Raw genomic sequence first — 20,425 nt, 5'->3', positions numbered from 1 at the left:
TGCTGGGGCAAGGAGGGGTACTGTAGGCTTTCAGCAACCCCTGCACAAGCTCCATCAGTGCCTGCCATCTCCTCCATCTTTCCCGAGTCTTCCTGCTGCCTGGTAGGCTGGCTAAGCAGTTGGGGCTCAGGACCCCAAATAAGCAGCTCCAAATGGAGCAAAAAGTTTCGTGACATTTTAGTAGAGAGTTGGTTTAATGTCAGGGTTCCGAGTAATAGATCCATCGCAAGCAAACCTCAGAGGCAGGTAAATTCCTAAAAGAATATCTTTATTGGAAATATCAAATTGGCACAAATCTGGTTAAAACCAACGCTGAGGGACCCCTTGTTTTCACCTAATTAAAAGTTTTCCTCTCAATCCCAAACAGTCATATACCCCAATCACTGCAGCGTCCGCTGGTCTGGTGACATCACTCCTACTTTATCTGGCCAGGTATGAGAACATTCTTGGTTCTCAGGAGAAAATATTTTATTATGACTCCACCATCCCAGCTATCTCTAATCCCCCCTCCTACTCCCTTGCACTAATGCGGCAGCACTGATGCCTCAAAATGGCTTCAACTGGATCAGCTTCAAGGTTGACAGTATTTCCTTATGAATAGAGCTATCTATCTCTTTGTAAGTGCTGGCATCTACTGGGGGCTATCTAAGAGTGTAGGGGATGCTTTCTCCCTCTAGGGACATATAATATTCTGACTTTTAAATATTTCTTCTAGGAGAGGAGTGGGGGCTAAGTTTCTCCACGACATATTCCTTCACTCCCCAAATTTTATTCCATTGGTGGTGCATGCTTTAAAACTGGTTCTCCTTTATATTAGGGTTGTTTTGTTATTTTATGGGCATGCTCTTTTCTTGTGTTGTAAGAAATGTCCATCTGGATTCAGTTCCAAGTGGGGAGAAAGACACTGGAAACATAGACGCTGATTGGAAAGATGGTTTTAATAGTGAAGCAGAACCATCAAACGTGTGATTCTGGGTAGCTGAACACTTGGTTTGATGAGCACATGGACTTTCATACAGTTTCTTCTACAGCATTTTGAAATTTGGAGGCTTGTTTTGTGTATTTTGTTATTTGATTTTAATTACCATATTTTTCGGAGTACAAGACGCCCTGGTGTATAAGACGCACCAAGATTTTGAAGAGGCTTTTTTTTTTTTAAAAAAAAAATTGCACTCTGCAGACCTCCCAAAAATGGCCGTTTTTTTGCGAAAACAGGCCCATTTTTTGTAAAAAAAAAAACAAAAAGTGGGGAGCATGCATAGCCTTTAGGAGGGTTGTAGAGTGCTCCTGGGGGCTGGGGGGGGGGACAAAAAGAGGCAAAAAATGGCCCGTTTTTGCTCATTTTTCCTCTCTCCAGTCCCCAGCAGCACTCTGGAAGCCTCCTAAAAACTATGCATGGACATTTTTGCAAAAGGGGTGGGGTTTCCAGAGGCTCTATTCAGTGTATGATGTACCCATATTTTCATCCTCTTTTTTGAGGGGAAAAAGGTGCTTCTTATACTTTGAAAAATACGGTAGTTGGTCTCACAAAGGCCGGCAATGATTTGGGGTTTTTAATCTTGTTTAGCAAATGTAATTAATCCTAGTTGCTGACTTCCTTGGGGTTTTATTCCTGTCTTGAATGGATTACCAATATGCATTTCTAAAAGTTGCCCCTTTGTTTCTCCTTGGGGCAGAGAGCTGAGGCTTTGAGAATCTTTCTTTATAAACATGTTTCTCCTTTAGGGAAAATATAATATTCTGCCTTTTTAATATTTCCTAACATATATCATTCTTCTAAAGGGGGTTGCTAACTTTCTTCAATTGGAAACAATATGGAACTGATAATGCCACTGCTGTCTTCTGTGATTTTTTTAACCTCTGTGGGAAGGGAACTTCACCAAGACAGTGTTCCATTAGGAAGACCAGTACAGCCCATAACCAAAGTGGAAGTCACTAGAATAACAAAGCCAGGATACATTAACAAACCTCCTGAGAATAATTACCGGGATATCCGGACAATTAGAAATAGCTGCAGAGTACAAAATAATACAAAATACCTAGGAAGTGCAGGAAGAAGACAAAGATTTCAGCTAGAGTTTTATCAGATCATAATCCAGTTTGGATGGAGTTGGGAGAGGTGACACAAGCAAGAAGGTCTTGGAGATTGAATGAAAATTTATTCAGATATGAAAAATACATTAATGAATGTAAAAAATTGTTAACAGAATACTTTGTTTTTAATATGAATAAGGGCACACCTATGGAAATTGTATGGGATGCAAGTAAAGCTTTGATAAATATAAATAGATTACATAGACATAAACAAGGGGTAAAACGAACAGAACTGGAAGATGAAATTAGGAAGAAAGAGCAAGAGCTAACTTTAAAACCAGGAGATATAAAGATTAAAGAAGCAATTACCATATTAAAGGACCAATTTAATATGTTGATCTCAGACCAGGTAGCCACTAGTCTGTTATATGCAAAACATAATACTTTTTGTAATGCAAATAAATCTGGCAGATGGTTAGCTTATAAGATTAGGAAAAAACAAAATTCTTGAAACATAGCTAAATTGCTCTATAGAGGGAAGGATGTGTTCCACAGATTCAAAAGGTCTTCCGAGAATTTTTTACAGAGCTGTATAAGGGTGACAAAATTAACGGCCTAGATATAGAGAGATACTTGGACAAAGAAAAAATACCCATAGTTAAAGAAGAGCAGAGGCAAAGACTGAATCAACCAATAACTTCAGGGGAAATTTTGCACGTAATTAAGCAGTTAAAGACAGGAAAGGCACCTGGTACAGATGGCTTGACAGCGGCTTACTATAAAAATCTACAATTAGAAATGGTAGAACCTCTTAAGGAATTACTTAATAAGATTCAAACGGAAGGTACCCCCATCTTGGAAGACAGCTTTTATATCCCTGATACCTAAAGAAGACCAAGGTATTACTCAACTAAAAAACTATAGACCTATCTCATTACTTAATGAAGTTGAAAGTCACAAATTTAGCCAAGATGGCTAAAATATCTGCATATCTTAAGGACCACTCAAACGAGAGATATAAACGAGACTGGAAAAAATGAAATGATTATATACAAAATAAATACGGGACTAAGAAATTCCATATAGCTTATGCTTAAGATCAGGAATGATTTAAATTGTTTATTAGTTTAGCAAGGAGGAGCTAAGTTCAATGTAAAGATGTTATCAATTTCTTATTATTCTTTTTCCCAATATATTTTAGACTGTTTTTGTTAAAAATCTATACCGTGTATGGGTTCTGGGAAGTCGGGGGGGGGGAAGGTTGTGGGGGAGGGTGGGGGGAGGGATATATATCAGGTTTGCCGATACGTGTTAGATTTTAATGTAATTTGACTCCACATGTATACTGTTTTCTCTTATATTTTCATTACTATTATTATGATTATTTTTTCTTTAAACTAGGATATATTAAGCATATTGACATGTAGTGGAAATACACCAATGAGGAGGAGTGGGAAACAGAAGGGAGAAGAAAGATGGGAAGAGAAGGATAGGAGAGAGGGTAAGGGGGGAAGATGAGGAGGATAAGGAGGAGTGGATTGTAGAGAGAGGAGCAGTAGAAAGGAAGGGGAAATAGAGTAGGAAAGGATGATGGAGGGAAGATAGAAAGTTGGAGGGTGGTAGAAGAAAGAGGTGTATGGAGAGCAGAAGAGCTATAATGGGTTTTTATTTTTCTGGGCATTGTTGACAAGAGGAACTGATGTAATTATTATTTAATACTATATGATACGGGTTATGTATAGTATACATGTGAGTGTATGTTATGAAAATGGAAATAAAAAAGTATTTTTTTTAAAAAAAAACAAAGCTCCAGACATCGATGCCAACCATGGGAACCAAGGACGTTTTGGCAGGTTTACAAGAGCCTAAAAAGACTTTCTCACAACAATACTAGAAGTCTCCATTGGACAATGTGTCCTGGCCTAATAGCAGGGAGGGAAAACTTGAACTTTATGTGCACTTGCGCGGGAAATAATCTGCTTTTGCCCTCATCTTTGCCGATATAATGTATTCATTAAAGCTTTGCTGCTTTCAACCTGTGCATAGAGAAAATCTCCCTGTTGCAAGAGCAACGTGAAAGTGAAATGTTGAACTGGATAACTCTGAGGAATGGACTTCAGGACAGGATCAATTTCCAAGGAAGATTTTATTCTGGTAAACTGAGCAGAGGTAATTTCCAAAGAGGAATGGCTGATGACAATTTCTCAACAGAGAAAAAGGCAGAAGGTGCGTTATATTATTTTTTCTTTTTTTCGACTCCTTTCCTGCTTCTCTGTATCAATTGTTTTTGCTTGTTTTGCATATTTTATTAATTAAAATTTTGACTTAAAAAAGGAATGTGTATCAAACAAAGAGTGGGGCAACTTTGATACATTTTTGTATGCACATCTGTATTACCAATCTTTCTTCCAACCTTTTGAAATGCCTTTTGGAAACATTTCTCTCAGCATATATAGACAATCATCTCCTCTTCCCAAGCCCCACTTTTCTAGCTCTGCTGGTTATGTTATTTTCCCTCTTTGACCTAATGAAAACTTCTGTGTATGCAAAGTTACAGATGCACAAGACATTTAGCATGGGTGTCCTTGGAAGCATCTCTGGCCAGCACGAATGAAGTTGGCTTCCTTTAATTTCTCACCCATTGAAACTCTTTGATCCTAAATCCTTGGCAGCGACCACTCCAAAAAGATTTTTACAATTTCTACAAATATAAATATAGGTAATCCTTGGGTTACAAGTGTTCTTTTAGCAAATGTTCAAAGTTACACGATAAGCCCCCCCTTCCCCCCAGCATTTACAAACAAATCCCGAAATTATGAATACTGGAGCACCACGGCTGTTGTTCATCCTTACGAACGACCACAGAGGCTCTGTTATATTCACCCCTATTCTCCCCCCACCCCAGCTGAGTCTTCACAGAAATTTTGCCTTTGGAGAGTGAGTTACCTTGCAAAGATCTCTCTGCTGTGCTTTATTTGCCAGCATTCACAGAGGACAGAGTCCTAACGTACCGCGAGATCACGCAAGGTTGGTAGTCTTGAGTAATCTCACTTTAGGCATCTATTTTCTGTGAATTGAGGCATTTGCAAATGGAGGGAAGACTTCATTCTTTCAGTCCTTCCCTCCATTTGCCGTTTCCTTGCCAAGGCCTGCTGGGAGATTGCATTCCCATAGGGCCTCAGCAGCCCTTTGCAAACTGCCTTTGTTGGCACCAACTGAGCTTGGGAGGAGTGGGTGTGTCCCTCCGAAGTACCTGTTCCTACAGGCAAAGGCTTTTTGCAAAGGGCTGCCAATGCCTACAGGACATTTGCCAATGATTTGCCAATGAGAAAGCAACTCTAAGAAGTCGCGTACAGCCTCTCAGGGCTGCTTTCTTGGCGCCAGATGCCTTGTCAAGCTGATCTGGAGCAAGAAAGCAATGAACGTGTGGGCGAAAGCAGGGAGTGATGTCGTTCAATGTAAGAGATTCAATCCCATAACTTCTCAAGTTTTGGATGGAATGGGCAGGATCCATTACATTCGTAACCCGAAAACTACCCATATCCAGCAAGTTCTGCTGCTAATGACCAGATGGGCATTATCACACTAATATGTTGCCATTTTTTCCTTCCTCCTTCCTGTTTAACGCCATTACATATTTGCCTACAAAAAATTAGGCAAATTCTTTGTAGTCAAATTAAATAGTCAATTTCTCAGTTGGATTTACAGAGGGACTTTAGAAATGAAATTCAAATCTTTTCTACACTCATCACTTGGGGCCTCATGTGAATTTTCTTGTGTGCAATAAGGGTGGAATTTTTCCTGAAGCACCATCCACATTCGGCACACTCAAATGGTTTCTCCCCTGTGTGTATAAGGATATGATTTAGAAGGGTAGTCCTAATACTGAAATCTTTCCCACAGTCTGGACACTCATATGGTTTCTCTCCTGTGTGAGTTTTCTGGTGTGTCGCCAGGGTGGAATTATGACTGAAATTTTTTCCGCAATGAGAACATTCAAAGGGTTTTTCTCCTGTGTGAGTTCTCTGGTGTTTCACCAGGCTGGAATTGGTACTGAAATGTTTACCACAATCAGGACACTCAAAGGGTTTCTCTCCTGTATGAGTCCTTTGATGTGTCACCAGGCTAGAATTGGTACTGAAACTTTTTCCACAATCAGGACATTCAAACGGTTTCTCTCCTGTGTGAGTTCTCTGGTGTTTCACCAGGTTGGAATTGGTACTGAAACGTTTACCACAATCAGGACACTCAAAGGGTTTCTCTCCTGTATGAGTCCTTTGATGTGTCACCAGGCTAGAATTGGTACTGAAACTTTTTCCACAATCAGGACACTCAAAGTGTTTCTCTCCTGTGTGAGTCCTCTGGTGTTCCATCAGGCCGGAATTCCGACTAAAACTTTTCCCACAATCAGGACACTCAAAGGGTTTCTCTCCTGTGTGAGTTCTTTGGTGTATCACTAGGCTGGAATTCCGACTAAAACTTTTCCCACAATCAGGACACTCAAACGGTTTCTCTCCTGTGTGAGTTCTCTGGTGTTCCATCAGGCTGGAATTGTGACTAAAACTTTTACCACAATCAGGACACTCAAAGGGTTTCTCTCCTGTATAAGTCCTTTGGTGTGTCACCCGGCTGGAATTCCAACTAAAACTTTTCCCACAATCAGGACATTCAAACGGTTTCTCTCCTGTGTGAGTCCTCTGGGGTTCCATCAGGCTGGAATTTTGACTAAAACTTTTACCACAATCAGGACACTCAAAGGGTTTCTCTCCTGTATGAGTCCTCTTGTGTCTCACCAGGATGCCTCTCTGACTAAAACATTTCCCACAATCAGGACATTCAAAGGGTTTCTCCCCTGTATGAGTCCTCTGGTGTCTCACCAGGCTGGAATTGCTACTGAAACGTTTCCCACAATCAGGACATTTAAAGGGTTTCTCTCCTGTGTGAGTCCTCTGGTGTTCCATCAGGCTGGAATTGTGACTAAAACTTTTACCACAATCAGGACACTCAAAGGGTTTCTCTCCTGTATGAGTTCCTTGGTGTGTCACCAGCCTGGAATGATGACTAAAACTTTTCCCACAATCAGGACACTCAAAGGGTTTCTCTCCTGTGTGATTTCTCTGGTGTGACAACAGGTTGGAATTCTGACTAAAACTTTTACCACAATCAGGACATTCAAAGGGTTTCTCTCCTGTGTGAGTCCTCTTGTGTCTCACCAGGATGCCTCTCTGACTAAAACATTTCCCACAATCAGGACATTCAAACGGTTTCTCCTTGGTGTGAGTCCACGTTGCCATACTTGCTAAAGCATTTATTGCATTGGGAGCACTTTTAGGGCTTCTGTCCTGTGTGAATCCTTCCATGAAACAAAACGGAGTTGTTGTGACCAAAGGTTTTGCTACATTCAGAGTATTTGTATGCCTTTCCAGTCTGGATTCTCTCATGCATAATCAACTGTGATTTGCAAGTTGTATATTTCCCACAATGGGCACGTCTATGGAGCTTTTCTACAACTCATATTCCTGAGGAGATCAAAAATATGGATGGTCCCTTGTTTGGTGGTGTTTTGTTTCAAGCCGTTTTCTTCCTCCCAGAGCATTGCCTGTCACACTGTCTGCTCTGTGGTGGTTTTCCAATTGTCCTTTTCCTCCCCAGTAACTTCCAGATATTTCTCTCTTTTGCTGAATGGAAAAATAATCTCCCTTGACCATTCATGTAATATATGCTTGAATTCACACTCTCCGTTTCCCAGCTAGAAATCTCTTCTTGATTTTCTCTCTCACCTGCTGAGGAAGTTGGAGAATTGTGTGGCTCTCTGAAGGAAATGGAAAATATTTTGATTTCTGGACTGATTTCTTTTCCTTTTCAATGTTGCTTGTTATCCTCAGTGTCCAGAGTGCTCCTATTGCCATCTTCTGTGTCTATAAGATTCAAATAAAATAAATAAAAGTGTATCTTTAATTGTGCATAAAATGGTTGCAGAAGATGAAAAAAAGAAAAATGTTTCCATTACAATGAAAAATGATGAAATTCACTTGATGATTGGGTCAACTACTGGAAATAGCTGCTTGCAACACACAAGGATGGGAAAGTTTCTTAAGAGCTCACAATTCAAGAATACCAAGGTGTAGATTAGGTATCTCAGGGTGGGGAAGGCCATGGGGGGGGCCCGTAGTGATAGAACAGGCCCTCAAGGCCTCTCCTGCCCACTTGCTTCTCCCTCCTTCCCTTCCTGCCACAAGGACTCACTTGCCTTGCAAACATCTGTCTCCTCTGTTTCTTTGCCTCTGAGGACGGGAGAGGAGATTTGGTTTGGAAAGGCTTTTGATGCTGAGAATGGACGCTCTTGAATGCTATAATATCATGCAGATTCAGGCACCCATCCTCTTTTGCAGAGTGAGGGACCCAGAAACTTTCATTCTCAGTGCGAAAAGTGTTTGCCAATCTCCTGCTAGTCTCCCCACCGCAAACTACTTTCCACTTAACTACTTAATGAGACCTTGTTGGGATGTTTGCATGCAAATGGGACGAGACAGAGAGAGACAGAGGCAGAGAGAGAGAGCGCAGTGTGTGTGTGTGTCTTTATGGGAGAAAGAGCGATCTTCAGCTAGGGCACCCAGGTGGCTGGAAGTGAGGCAGTGGGAGTGGAGTACGAAGCAAGGCGGAGAGTAGGTATGGAGCTTCCCACCCAATCTCTGCACCAGCTTAACTGGGTGACCCGTCAGCAAGGCACCGAAGCACTGCAACTTCTGCCGCAGAGACAGAGAGAGAGAGAGAGGAAGGGGGCTCTCCAAACTCTGTTTGTGTGTGTGAATGAGAGAGTGCGGATCCCTGCTTCAGTCGCGGCATTCAAGTTGCTGGCAGCAGCAGCGGGGAGGGGGGGCAGGAGCCACCTGAGTAGCTGTTTTTCTCCTTGTTCTCCTCCCCACTCAAGCAGTGACAGGCTTTATGGGTCACCAGGGCCTCTCATTTCTCCCCCTGCATGTCGAACACTAGCTTCAGTCAGGGTATTCAAGCAGGGTATTCCACCCACGCAGCAGCACGGTCCGTGGGACATGGTCTCATTCCTGCCCCGGCACAACGAACTCTGGTGGGCTGGATGCGAGTGTGAAGGGGCTCGCCCCGCAGTGCTTCCTTGCTCATTTGAAGGCTTCATTCAGCCTTCAAACAGTAAAGCTGGCCGACGTAAGTGAGCAGCGCACCAAGGGCATGGATGACATTGGTTACTGCACCCGTCTGATTCCGATTCCACGGCTTGCCATACTGTTTGACAGGGAGTTTGCCTTATTCCATGTCCCATGGTGCCCACCGCCGCTTGGGCGGGGAGGACGACAAGGGACCTCAAGAGAGTTGTGCATAAAAAAACACCCACAAATCTTAATGAACTGAAGCAATATTGTAAAGAAGAGAGGGCCAAAATTCCTCCACAACACTTCAAGAGACTGATAAAGTCACACAGAAAAGAATTACTTCTAGTTGTTGCTGCTAAAGTTGGTTCTACAAATTATTGAGTCATACATTTTTCACACATGACTTCTCCGTTTTGCCTTTCTTTTTATAAAATAAATGATGATCTGATGTAATATCAGGTCGGCGTGCAATATTCAACCTTGCACTGGACTACAGACCGGCCACAGACCTGACTGGGTAAATGTGATGCGCTGGGGCTGAGGAGGAGCGGCATGCGGTTTGTTACCAACTGGACTATGCCTATCATGGTTGGGCGGCTGGTTTGGGCTGCTGCTGTTGCAACAGCCTTCCCACCCTCCCCCAGACTTTCCCACTCTCCCCCCCTCTCCTCTACTACCCATTACTCATCATCTCCGGCCCCCTCTGCTACCCATTATTCATCATTTGCTGCCCTACAGGAAGATTCTTTACAACCATACTCCTGTCTGGGCCAGCTACCACTCCAATTATCCCCGAACTGTTGGACGTTGGACTTTTGGACCCTTTTCCCCCACTCCCCCCTTACCCCGGCCATCATTGTTTTGAACATTGCCCTGTTCCTTCTACGCCCCCCTGGGACTGAGCCTGTCTGGACTAACGGCAGGAAATGGCACCTTACCCAACACGGACTTTGGACCTTTGGCCTTGGGTGCCTTTTTGGGACTCGGAGGAAGGGAGAGGAGCAGAGCAGCTCTCCCTCCTCCTTCTATATCACCGTCTATTTTAAACCGCACTAGCGCAGTGCTCCGCAAATTTTACGAATGTGGTGTGGATGGTGTGTCTGTACCCACTTTTTAAAATCTTATTATTGCTGTATTTTCTATGTTTTTAACTGACTTATGGGGGACTGTATGGATGAGTGGCTGTGTACGTATGCGAGGATTGGGAGTATAGTCTGGTGCCTCCTCCACTGAGTGCTATTGCAGAAGTGGTAGGGGGGCCAGGCCTACCTCCCATCCTAGAATGACTGATATAAATCGCCTCCCAGAAGGAGCAGAGGCCGCGAGAGGGGAAATTAGGTCTACGGTTGCGGGGGGTGGGCCGGAGCATTACGGTCATTACGGGGAGGGGCAGGTACAACGGGAACTTCAGGGCTAGCCATTACCGGGGAAGGAGGGTCCGCTATGTCACAGCGATCCCTCCTTCCGGCCCTGTTAGTTCCACTCCAGGGCCAGATGGCAAGAATTGTCAGGGCCCTGGTCTCAGGCTGTTGTTGCTAAATGCCAGGTCTGTGGTTCACAAAGCTCCCCTCGTCCGGGACCTAATATTAGACAAGGGGGCAGACCTGGCATGTATTACTGAAACCTGGCTGGGCCCGGGGGGAGGAGTCCCCCTCACTGAAATGTGCCCAGAAGGATTTCAGGTGCTCCATCAGCCGCAACCCCAGCGAAGGGGTGGGGGAGTGGCTGTCATCGTCCGAAGGTCATTAGTTCCTTGTAGGATCCCTGCTCCGGAGCTTGTCGGGTGTGAGTCCCTATTGATGAAGTTGGACCTTGGGGATCAAGTGAACTTGTTGTTAACGTACCTACCTCCCAACAGCGTTGCAACAGCCCTCCCCTCGCTCCTCAAGTCAGTAGCCGAGCTGGCAGTAGAGTTCCCCAGGCTTTTGGTGCTGGGGGATTTCAACCTGTCTATGCTCGGTGAATGCTCTGATGGGGCGCAGGAGTTCATGGCTTCCATGACAGCCATGGACTTGACCCAAGTAATCCGGGGTTCGACTCACTCAGCGGGTCACACACTTGACCTCGTATTCCTCTCAGAGCAGTGGAGGCATGATCTAGAGTTGAGGGGTACTAAGATCTTGCCCTTGTCATGGTCTGATCACTTCCTACTGAGGCTTGACTTTCGGAAACCAATCCCCCACTGTAGGGAGGAGGAACCGATTAGGTGGTTCCGCCTCAGATGCCTGATGGACCCTATGGGATTTCAGACGGCACTTGGAGAAATACCTGACACTCTCATCCACAGTCCGGTGGAGTCCTTAGTCGCTGCTTGGAATACAGCGGCGACGAGGGCTCTAAACCAGAGTGCTCCTTTGCGACCTCTCCGAGGTAGCGGATCCAGGAGAGCTCCTTGGTTCACCGAGGAACTCCGGGAGATGAAGCGCCAAAAGAGACGCCTAGAGTGCTGCTGGAGGGCCAGTAAATCTGAGTCAGACCGAGCACTGATGAGAGCCTATATCAGAGCCTATCTCGTGGCAATACGGGCGGCGAAATGTGCACATTTTGCTGCTCTTATTGCATCCGCTGAATCGCGCCCAGCCGCCTTGTTTAGAATAACCCGCTCCCTCCTGAAAGGGAGGGACGCGGATGACCCTTTACAAGGTAGAGCTGAGGAATTTGTTCAGTTTTTAAAGGATAAAGTCACTCGGATTCGGACAGACCTGGACTCCAATTGCATGGTACCAGCCGAGGTACCGGGGGAAGGTCTTGAGCGGAGCTTATGGAGTGAGTTGCAACTGGTCGCTCCTGAGGAAGTGAACAAGGCTATGGGAGCGGTGAGTGCCTCCACTTGAATACTGGACCCGTGCCCCTCCTGGCTGGTCTTGACCAGCAGGGAGGTGACACGTGGCTGGATCCAGATGATAGTTAACACCTCTCTCCGGGAGGGATCCTTCCCACTCCTCCTAAAGGATGCGGTGGTGAGACCCCTCCTGAAGAAACTCTCTCTGGACCCAGCCATTTTGAGCAACTATCGTCCAGTCTCCAACCTCCCCTTTGTAGGGAAGGTTGTTGAGAAAGTGGTGGCCTCTCAACTCTGACAGTCCTTGGATGAAACCGATTATCTGGATCCCTTTCAGTCCGGTTTCAGGCCTGGTTACAGCACGAAAACTGCTTTGGTCGCGCTGATCGATGATCTCTGGCGAGCCAGGGATAGGGGTCACTCCTCTATCCTAGTGCTCCTTGACCTCTCAGCGGCCTTCAATACCATCGACCATGGTATCCTTCTACGATGGTTGCGAGAGGTAGGAGTGGGAGGCACCGTTTTTCGGTGGTTCTCCTACTTCTCGGACAGGTCGCAGTCGGTGTTGGTCAGAGGGCAGAGGTCAACCCCTAGGCCCCTCAATTATGGGGTGCCGCAGGGCTCAGTCCTGTCCTCCCTCCTATTTAACATCTACATGAAGCCGCTGGGTGAGATCATACGCCGGCACAGGATTAAATACCATCAATATGCGGATGATACACAATTGTATCTGTCCGCCCCGTGCCAACTCAGTGAAGCGGTAGAAGTGATGTGCCAGTGCCTGGAGGCTGTCAGGGTCTGGATGGGAACGAACAAGCTTGCACTCAATCCCGACAAGATTGAGTGGCTATTGATGCTCCCTCCAAAAGATTGGCTAACTATTCCATCTCTCAGTCTGGGGGTTGAAATTATACGCCCCACAGAGAGGGTCTGCAATTTGGGAGTCCTCCTTGATCCACAGCTGACTTTAGAACATCATTTGTCAGCTGTGACCAGGGGGGTCTTTGCCCAGGTTCGCCTGGTGCACCAGTTGCGACCCTACCTGGACTGAGAGGCACTTCAGATAGTCACTCACACCCTCGTCACCTCAAGACTGGATTACTGTAACGCGCTGTACATGGGGCTGCCCTTGAAGAGTGTTCGAAGACTTCAGTTAGTCCAGAATGCAGCCGCGCAAGCGATTGTGGGTGCACCACGGTACACCCACGTTACACCTATCCTCTGTGAGCTGCACTGGCTGCCCATTGGTCTCCGGACACGCTTCAAGGTGCTAGTCGTTACTTATAAAGCCCTGCATGGCATCGGACCTGGGTACATGAGAGACCACCTCCTGCCAATTACCTCCCAAAGACCGATTCGATCGCACAAACTTGGCCTTCTCCGGATTCCATCTGCCAGCCAATGTCGGCTGGCGACCCCCCCGGGGGAGACCCTTCTCTGTTGCTACTCCGGCCCTCTGGAATGAGCTCCCCGTGGAGATCCACACCCTTACTACCCTCCCGGCCTTCCGTAAAGCTACTAAGTCCTGGCTGTTCCCGCAGGCTGGGGGCTGTTGAAGTACCCAGCCCCACTTCAATTATGAATGTTGTTGTATTTTAAATTGTTGCATTGTCTTATTTATCCCCTTTCCCTTTTTTATTATAAGCCGCCTGGAATCCTTCGGGAGTGGGCGGCATACAAAACTAATAAAACCAAACCAATATATCAGGTGTTGTTGTTGTTCATCCGTGGTTGTATTTATCTACTTTTAAGAACTTCTAAGGACCAACTGATTTTTACTATGTCCTGATACGTAAAATCATAGAAGTCAAGGAGGGTATACTTTCTTTTCCACATGACTCATGAGAGATTATACGTTTGCAGACAAATACACTCAGAGAGAAATAAAAATACACACATCTACAATAGGGAGATAATCCATGTCTTTCAACCCTAAAAAAATAATTAAAATTGTTACAGTCAAACCTTCTGCACAAATGTTAATCGGGAACCTGATGAATTTGATGATTGCTCATGTTTTCAGATGGCAAGGCTGAAGTTCAGGCCTCAACAGGCTTTTGGGGCCATGGAAACTTTCATTGGAAAGTTTTTGTTCAGATAAATAAAAGGATTGGCTTCTCAACAGACACACTTGATTTTACTGAGCCACACCTGTCAATCTGCATGACACTAACTTTACAGATGTGAGGACTTTAATGGATGAAATGATGCCGAAAGCCTCTGCAAGATTTGAAGCAACAGCTGAAGCCATGAGCTCAAAGTAAGGGAAGTAAATACTTTCCACAACCCCTTTGGTGACATCCCAATTGAAGTAGTCCTCACTTACTGACTGCAGCTGGGCCTGGAATCTGTGTCACTAAGCGACCCAATCATGAAGCATCATGCCACAGGACGGAGCGAAGTTACATCTGTACCTTTAATGTATTTTAATATGTATGTATCTTTTATGTCTCTAAGCCCCTCTATAGTTATGTCATGGTAAGGTTTGTGGCCAATACATTTTATAAATGAATACAACTGAATAATAAAAACATTCCAAATGTTCATTTTTTAAGACACGTGCTGTGTTAAGCACAGTTGAAGCTGGTGAATACAGGGATGGGGGCACCAATAGGAAACACAGTGCTTGTTAGTTAGAAATGGAAGTAAAACAAAAAAAACGCAGAAAAGACCAGAGGAACATTAGTCCGACCTTGTTGTCCAGAAAACATCCGGTCCATAACCGAATAATTGAGTTTGGAGGGACCTTGGAGGTCTTCTAGTCCATCCTCTGTTCAGGCAGGAGACCCCATTCGATTCTGAACAATTGGCTGTCCAATCTCCTCTTAAAACCCTCCAGTGAAGGAAGCACCCACAACTTCTGGAGGGAAGCCATTCCCAAAGAATCCCCCTTAATTTAAAAGAGATTTTTAAAATCTTCCCACCAGGAGGAAAATTGCAGCCACCAGTTTCACAGCGTGCAGCCCCAGTGGGCTTAAATTTGGGGAGGGAAGGAACCTGCAGCAGCAGCAGCAGCTGAGATGCTTCAGCCCAGTTGCTTCTCTGCTTCCAGGCCGTGGAGGGAACCGAACAGCCCGACTTGCTCCAGGACTCTCCTCCCACCGGCCCTCCACTCACCCTCCAGCTGCTGCTTCAATCCTGGGAAGAACACAAAAGCCGCTCTGCACACCTCCTTCCTCCCATAAGCGATCCAAGAGGAAGTTCCCCTGAGCTTCTTCTCTACTCTCATTCTTTCTAGCAATGATGTACTCGATGGTTTAAAACTCTATTTTTTAAGCTGAAGCAGGGCTGACACTACTGAATTGATGCCTTTCTAGGCACAGATGTTGCCTGACCGCCCTCAAGCGACAGGAGGTGGGAAAACATGCTTGTCCAATCTCCACCAAGGCGTTTTGGAAGATGTTGTAGTGATTATATGGCAGCCGGGCTTTTTCGATTCCTAGCGACCCACCTTTGCAACTGAGCCCCGTGAAGTAGTGACACGTGACGCTACTTAGCTTCGTTTTTAGCGCCTTTGGGTCAGTCTGTAATGTCTGGCCTTGCAGTTTCCATTGAAAGGGTTTTTGGAGTGGTTTCCTCCCTTTCCTGCTTCCTAAACTTGAGAGGACTGGCTAAAGTTCAACAGATGGTTTTGCTCTTCAGGTGGGACTGGAACTGAGTGTTTCTCTGTCTCTAACCTGGTGCCTTCACCACTACACCATTTTTTCTACGTGTTTCACTTTTCTTCTTTATAACTGCTATTCTAATAGAAAATTCTTCATAAAAGTAATTGCAGTACATTCTTGATTAAAAAATCTTTTCATGGATATATAATTTTATGGTATTACCTCCCCCCCCTCCAAAAAAAATGTTATCAGCCATCAAACGTCAAAAATACACTTTTCCCAAAAGGTTTCCACAATTCTGGCCACTATTGTAGGTTGTGATCTACTTTATGCTTTACTGAAATCTATGTATATGATTAAGGTGACCAGATTTTCAGATTGGTAAAGAGGGACACCATTGATGCGGGGGGGGGGGGGGCTTGATTAAAATTTTTATTTTTTGTCAAAAGGTCACCCCAGGACACTGAAACCAGCATAAATACAAATCTGTTGCCAAACAAAATTTTGATCACGTGACCATGAGGATGTTGCAACGGTCGCTAAGTGTGAAAAATGGTCGCAACGGTCGCTAAGTGTGAAAATGGTCATTAGTCACTTTTTTCAATGCCATTGTAACTTTGGTCACTAAATGTTTTCCCCCTCCTCGAGACACCTCACTTCTTCCTTCATTCCTCTTGCTTATCTACCTTCACCTTATCCGTCTTCTGCACTTTCCCTCTCTTCCTTCCTTTCTCCTTCCATCCTCTCTTCTTTCCTCACTCACTCCCTTCCTCCTTTTCTCTTCCTTCCTCCTTCCATTCTTTCAGCTTCATTTCTTTTGCCTATCTACCTTCTCTGTCTTTCTGCTCTTTCCATTTCTCTCTTCCTCTTCGCTTCTGTTCCTTCCTCCTTCCCTCCTTTCCTATTTCTTCCTTCTTCCTTCCTTCTGCCTATCTACCTTCACCTTCTCTGTCTTTCTGCTCTTTCCCTGTCTTCCCCTTTCCTCCCTCCCTCCCTTCTTTCCTTTCTAGTTCCATCTTTTCTTCTTTCCTCTCTCCCTCCCTTTTTCTTTTTTCCTTCCTTCCTCCTTCCTCTTGCCTATCAACTTCATCCTCTTTGTCTTTCTGCTCTTTCCCTCTCTTCCCCTTTTCTTCCTCCCTTCTTTTTCTTCCTTTCTTCTTCCATCTTCCTCCTTCTCCTTCCATTCTTTCTCCTTCCATCCATCTTTTCTCCTCCCATCTTCTCCCCCCCTCCCTTCTTCTTTTCCTTCCCCCCTCCCTCCTTCCTTCCTCTCCTTCCCTTTCTCGCACACAGGAAGGGGAAGGGGGGCTTTCTAATCACTTTCACAGCATAATTTCTTTATCTAACTTTTAAAAAACAGTGTGCAAATCGAACGAGATTTTCGTAACCTGCGAAGCACCAAGTTATTATCTTCTGTTGTTGTTACAAATTCGCAGCTACTCCATTCTTTCCAATAGGGAACTGCATTTCCCAAGATGCCTCAGGTCCTCAAAGTGCTGAATGCGGTTTTGCAATTGACTCCAGCGAGGCCCGGTAGCCGCCGGCTGGGGTGGCTGTCAGGGCGCTGATGGCGGAGCGGACGCGCCGTTTGTTACTGCTTCCAGCAATCGAGACGGACGAGGGAAGCAACTGAAATGGACGCCGCTGCAGGAGAGCAAGGCGGCGGCCGGCCGTTTCACCTCGCGCAGAGAACTTCCACTCGGTTCCAGGGCTTCTGCCAGGCAGCAGAAGCTCCGGAACCGAGTGGAAGTTCTCTGCGTGACTGAAACGGATGCCATCACAGGAGAGCGAGGCTGCCAAGAGTTGTCAGCAACCCAAAATCCAACAGGCACAGAAACAAGGTAGAGTTTTCCAATACTGTTTCAAACAGTTGTGTCTGCAAATGTTCCCTCCCAACTTCCCCACTTATATATTCTCTTGGGAGGGGCCAAGCCACAACCACCTGGGCTTAATTATCATCTCTGAGTCTGCCTCTGCAGCTGCTGCTTCCATTTCTCCACCCTTCTTAATCTTGCATCAGAGACAAACTGCCTTGTATCCCCCCCACTGCTCCATGCCTCAGGCACCTTCTGGTGGCTAACCAGCCTCTCTGGTCCCTGCTCTGAGTCTGAACCCTGCCCAGGGTCCTCCACATCTTTCTTGGCAGACTCATATGGTTCCTCGCTATCCGAGTCAATCAGCAGCTCAACCGGATCCTGCTGGGCCACAACACTGATGTAATAGCCATCTTCTCCACGGCAGAACATCAGATATTGGAGAGCATCATAAGCATGGTGCGTCACACTGATTCGTAACAATGTTGTCTCTGTTGTGAAGAACGATATTTCTCTTCTCAAAATCCTGGCGGACAATAAGAACAGCCACTACTGTAGTCATGGGGGCATTGAAATGACTTCGGTGTTCTCCAGGCGGCTTCCTATCAGCATTAATCACCACTTGGAAGTCCTTGTGGCCCTTAGGAACAGGATCAAAAGCAGCCTTAAGTTCCAGAATATACTTGTGTTCACACAACAACTTCTGCATTTAGCTAACCAGTTGTGGATTAATGCCTGGGTAGATTCCACAATGGATGTCTCTCTCATTGTCATCATCACCAACAAAGTATCGTATTTTTGGAGTATAAGATGCACCTTTTTTCCTCAAAAGAGGCTGAAAATCTGGGTGCATCTTATACATTGAATGCAGCATTTTTTGCCTCCTGAAGCCCCGTCCCTTCATCAAAATGTCCGTGCATACTCTTATGGAGGCTTTCAGAGAGTTCCTGGGGGCTGGGGATGGCAGAAATGAGCAAGAAACAGGCTGTTTTTTACCTCCCCAGCCCCCAGCAGCACTGTATAAGCCTCCATAAGGCTATGCATGCAATTTTTTTGACAAAAAATGGGCCTATTTTTGCAACAAAAAAAAAACCATTTTTTGCTCATTTTTGCCCCCCCCCTGAGCATTCTGCAAGCCCCCCCCCCCAAGCTATTCGTGCATCTTTTTGGGGGGAAACACGGGCCCGTTTTTGCAAAAAACAGGCTGTTTTGGGGAGGTTTGCAGAGTGCAAAAACTTTTTTTTCCTTTCCGAAAGCTCTTTAACTGATTGATGAGAATTACATTGATCAAGTGCAGCAGAAACAAAGTGTTAAGATGCTGCAGATTGTCAGCAATTTCCTTCTTCAGCACATGGATAAATATACCTGGAAACATTTACCTACCTACTGTATTTCTCTTTCTCCATCTACCTACACACTCTCCCTAACTACCTACTGCATTTCTCTCTCTCTTTCCCTACGAACCTATCTACTCTCTATCTACTGTATTTCTGTCTCTTTCTCTCTCTTTCCCTCTATCTACCAACCTACCTACTCTCTCTTCCTACCTACTGTATTTCTCTCTATTTCTCTCTCCCAACCTACATACTGTATTTCTCTCTCTTTCTCTCTATCCCGCTACCTACCAACCTACCTACTCTCTCTCTCCCTATCTACTGTATTTCTCTCTCTATTTCTCCATCCCTCTACCTACCTACACTCTCTCCCCCTACCTACCTACTGTATTTCTCTCTCTTTCTCTCCCTCTCCCTCCCTCTACTTACTTTTTTTAAAATTTGCCTCTTCAAAACCTTGGTGCGTCTTATACTCCGGTGCGTCTTATGCTCCAAAAAATACAGTGTATCTGGGGAAATGAAAGCTGCTGCACCTGCATTTTGAATGTTGGCATAAAATTTCCCTCCTTCACCTCTCTGTCGCCAAAAGATGTCATTTGGAAGCATCCGTGGTACTTCCAGACAGCAGAAAAAAAGTGTTTTGCCATTGGATGATGGTGGGTGAGAAGGCTGTGTAAGTGTTCAGGGCAGCACTGAAGGGGAGAGAGGTGCACCACCACTGCAGCAGATCCCTGAAGACTCATTCTGCCATATTAGAGCACGGCATCAGGCACAGGGTAATCGGAGTCTGAGATCAACAACCTTGTCCTTGGAGTAATCAATCTGAGGTTCATATTTAAAATCAGACAAATACTTATTAGTCCAAGGCATTGATCTCATTTGTGACTGATTAACATAGGGCTTAGCAATAGCAATAGCAGTTAGACTTATATACCGCTTCATAGGGCTTTCAGCCCTCTCTAAGCGGTTTACAGAGTCAGCATATTGCCCACACAGTCTGGGTTCTCATTTTACCCACCTCGGAAGGATGGAAGGCTGAGTTAACCTTGAGCTGGTGAGATTTGAACCGCTGAACTGCAGATAGCAGTCAGCTGAAGTGGCTGCAGTAAGGCACTCTAACCACTGCGCCACCTCGGCTCTTAGATGTATACTTTTTTACAGCCTGTTTACTGACTTGGGGATGAGTTTGACGATACTTGTGTGCAGCTTCCCTTACTTGTTTTTTCCTAATTGCATCTGTAAATCTTTTTCTGCATTTTTGCCTCTTTAACTGGTGTTACACTAGAAGGAACAGATTCATCTGAACTGAGGAGTAAAATAAGGGGGGGGAAATCTGTCTCTGCCTACCAGGCATCCATTAGTATTCATTTGCCTACCAGCATCCATTAGTATTCATTTGGCTAGTGTCCTGTCAGTGTGTGAGAGTTGAGAGGTGTTTGGAAACACAAAGAGTATTTGTTGTGAGCGCAAGGAGGAGACAGGAAGGACCCTGGCTTTTGGTTAGCTCAACTGTTCTGTAGTACAGCTGCTTCCTGCTGTGAAAGTAAAACCAAAACTGAATCTCCTCTTCTGTGTTTGTGTTTTGCATTTGGAACAGATTTCTTTTCTGATTAGGAGGGGGATTAGAACTAGTTAGCATGATAGCATGTTAATAATAATGTAGGAAATACTAAAGCTCTGATGGTCATTTTGAAAAATCTTTTCTTAGTGAGCACCTAGAAGACAAGAG

The 20,425-nt window shown here is 45.1% G+C and overlaps 2 protein-coding genes across 2 annotated transcripts in view; both read right to left on the bottom strand.

Moving 5' to 3' along the window:
• LOC148047635 (uncharacterized) overlaps positions 1-20,425 on the bottom strand; it is a 152,786-nt gene that overhangs the window by 113,153 nt on the left and 19,208 nt on the right.
• On the bottom strand, positions 5,731-15,151 carry LOC148047636 (uncharacterized). The gene is made up of 2 exons (XM_087711653.1): positions 15,061-15,151; positions 5,731-7,952 (listed from the first exon to the last, which is right to left on the bottom strand). The coding sequence occupies exon 2, from the start codon at positions 7,473-7,475 to the stop codon at positions 5,763-5,765; it is 1,713 nt and encodes a 570-aa protein (XP_087567779.1). The 5' UTR covers positions 7,476-7,952; positions 15,061-15,151; the 3' UTR covers positions 5,731-5,762.

The sequence above is a fragment of the Thamnophis sirtalis genome, unplaced genomic scaffold (genome assembly GCF_051295495.1).
Source record: "Thamnophis sirtalis isolate CommonGarterSnake01/CBP01778 unplaced genomic scaffold, rThaSir2_p1.2 scaffold_3, whole genome shotgun sequence".
NCBI classification, from domain to species: domain Eukaryota; kingdom Metazoa; phylum Chordata; class Lepidosauria; order Squamata; family Natricidae; genus Thamnophis; species Thamnophis sirtalis.
This window is presented reverse-complemented; position numbering and strand designations above follow the sequence as displayed.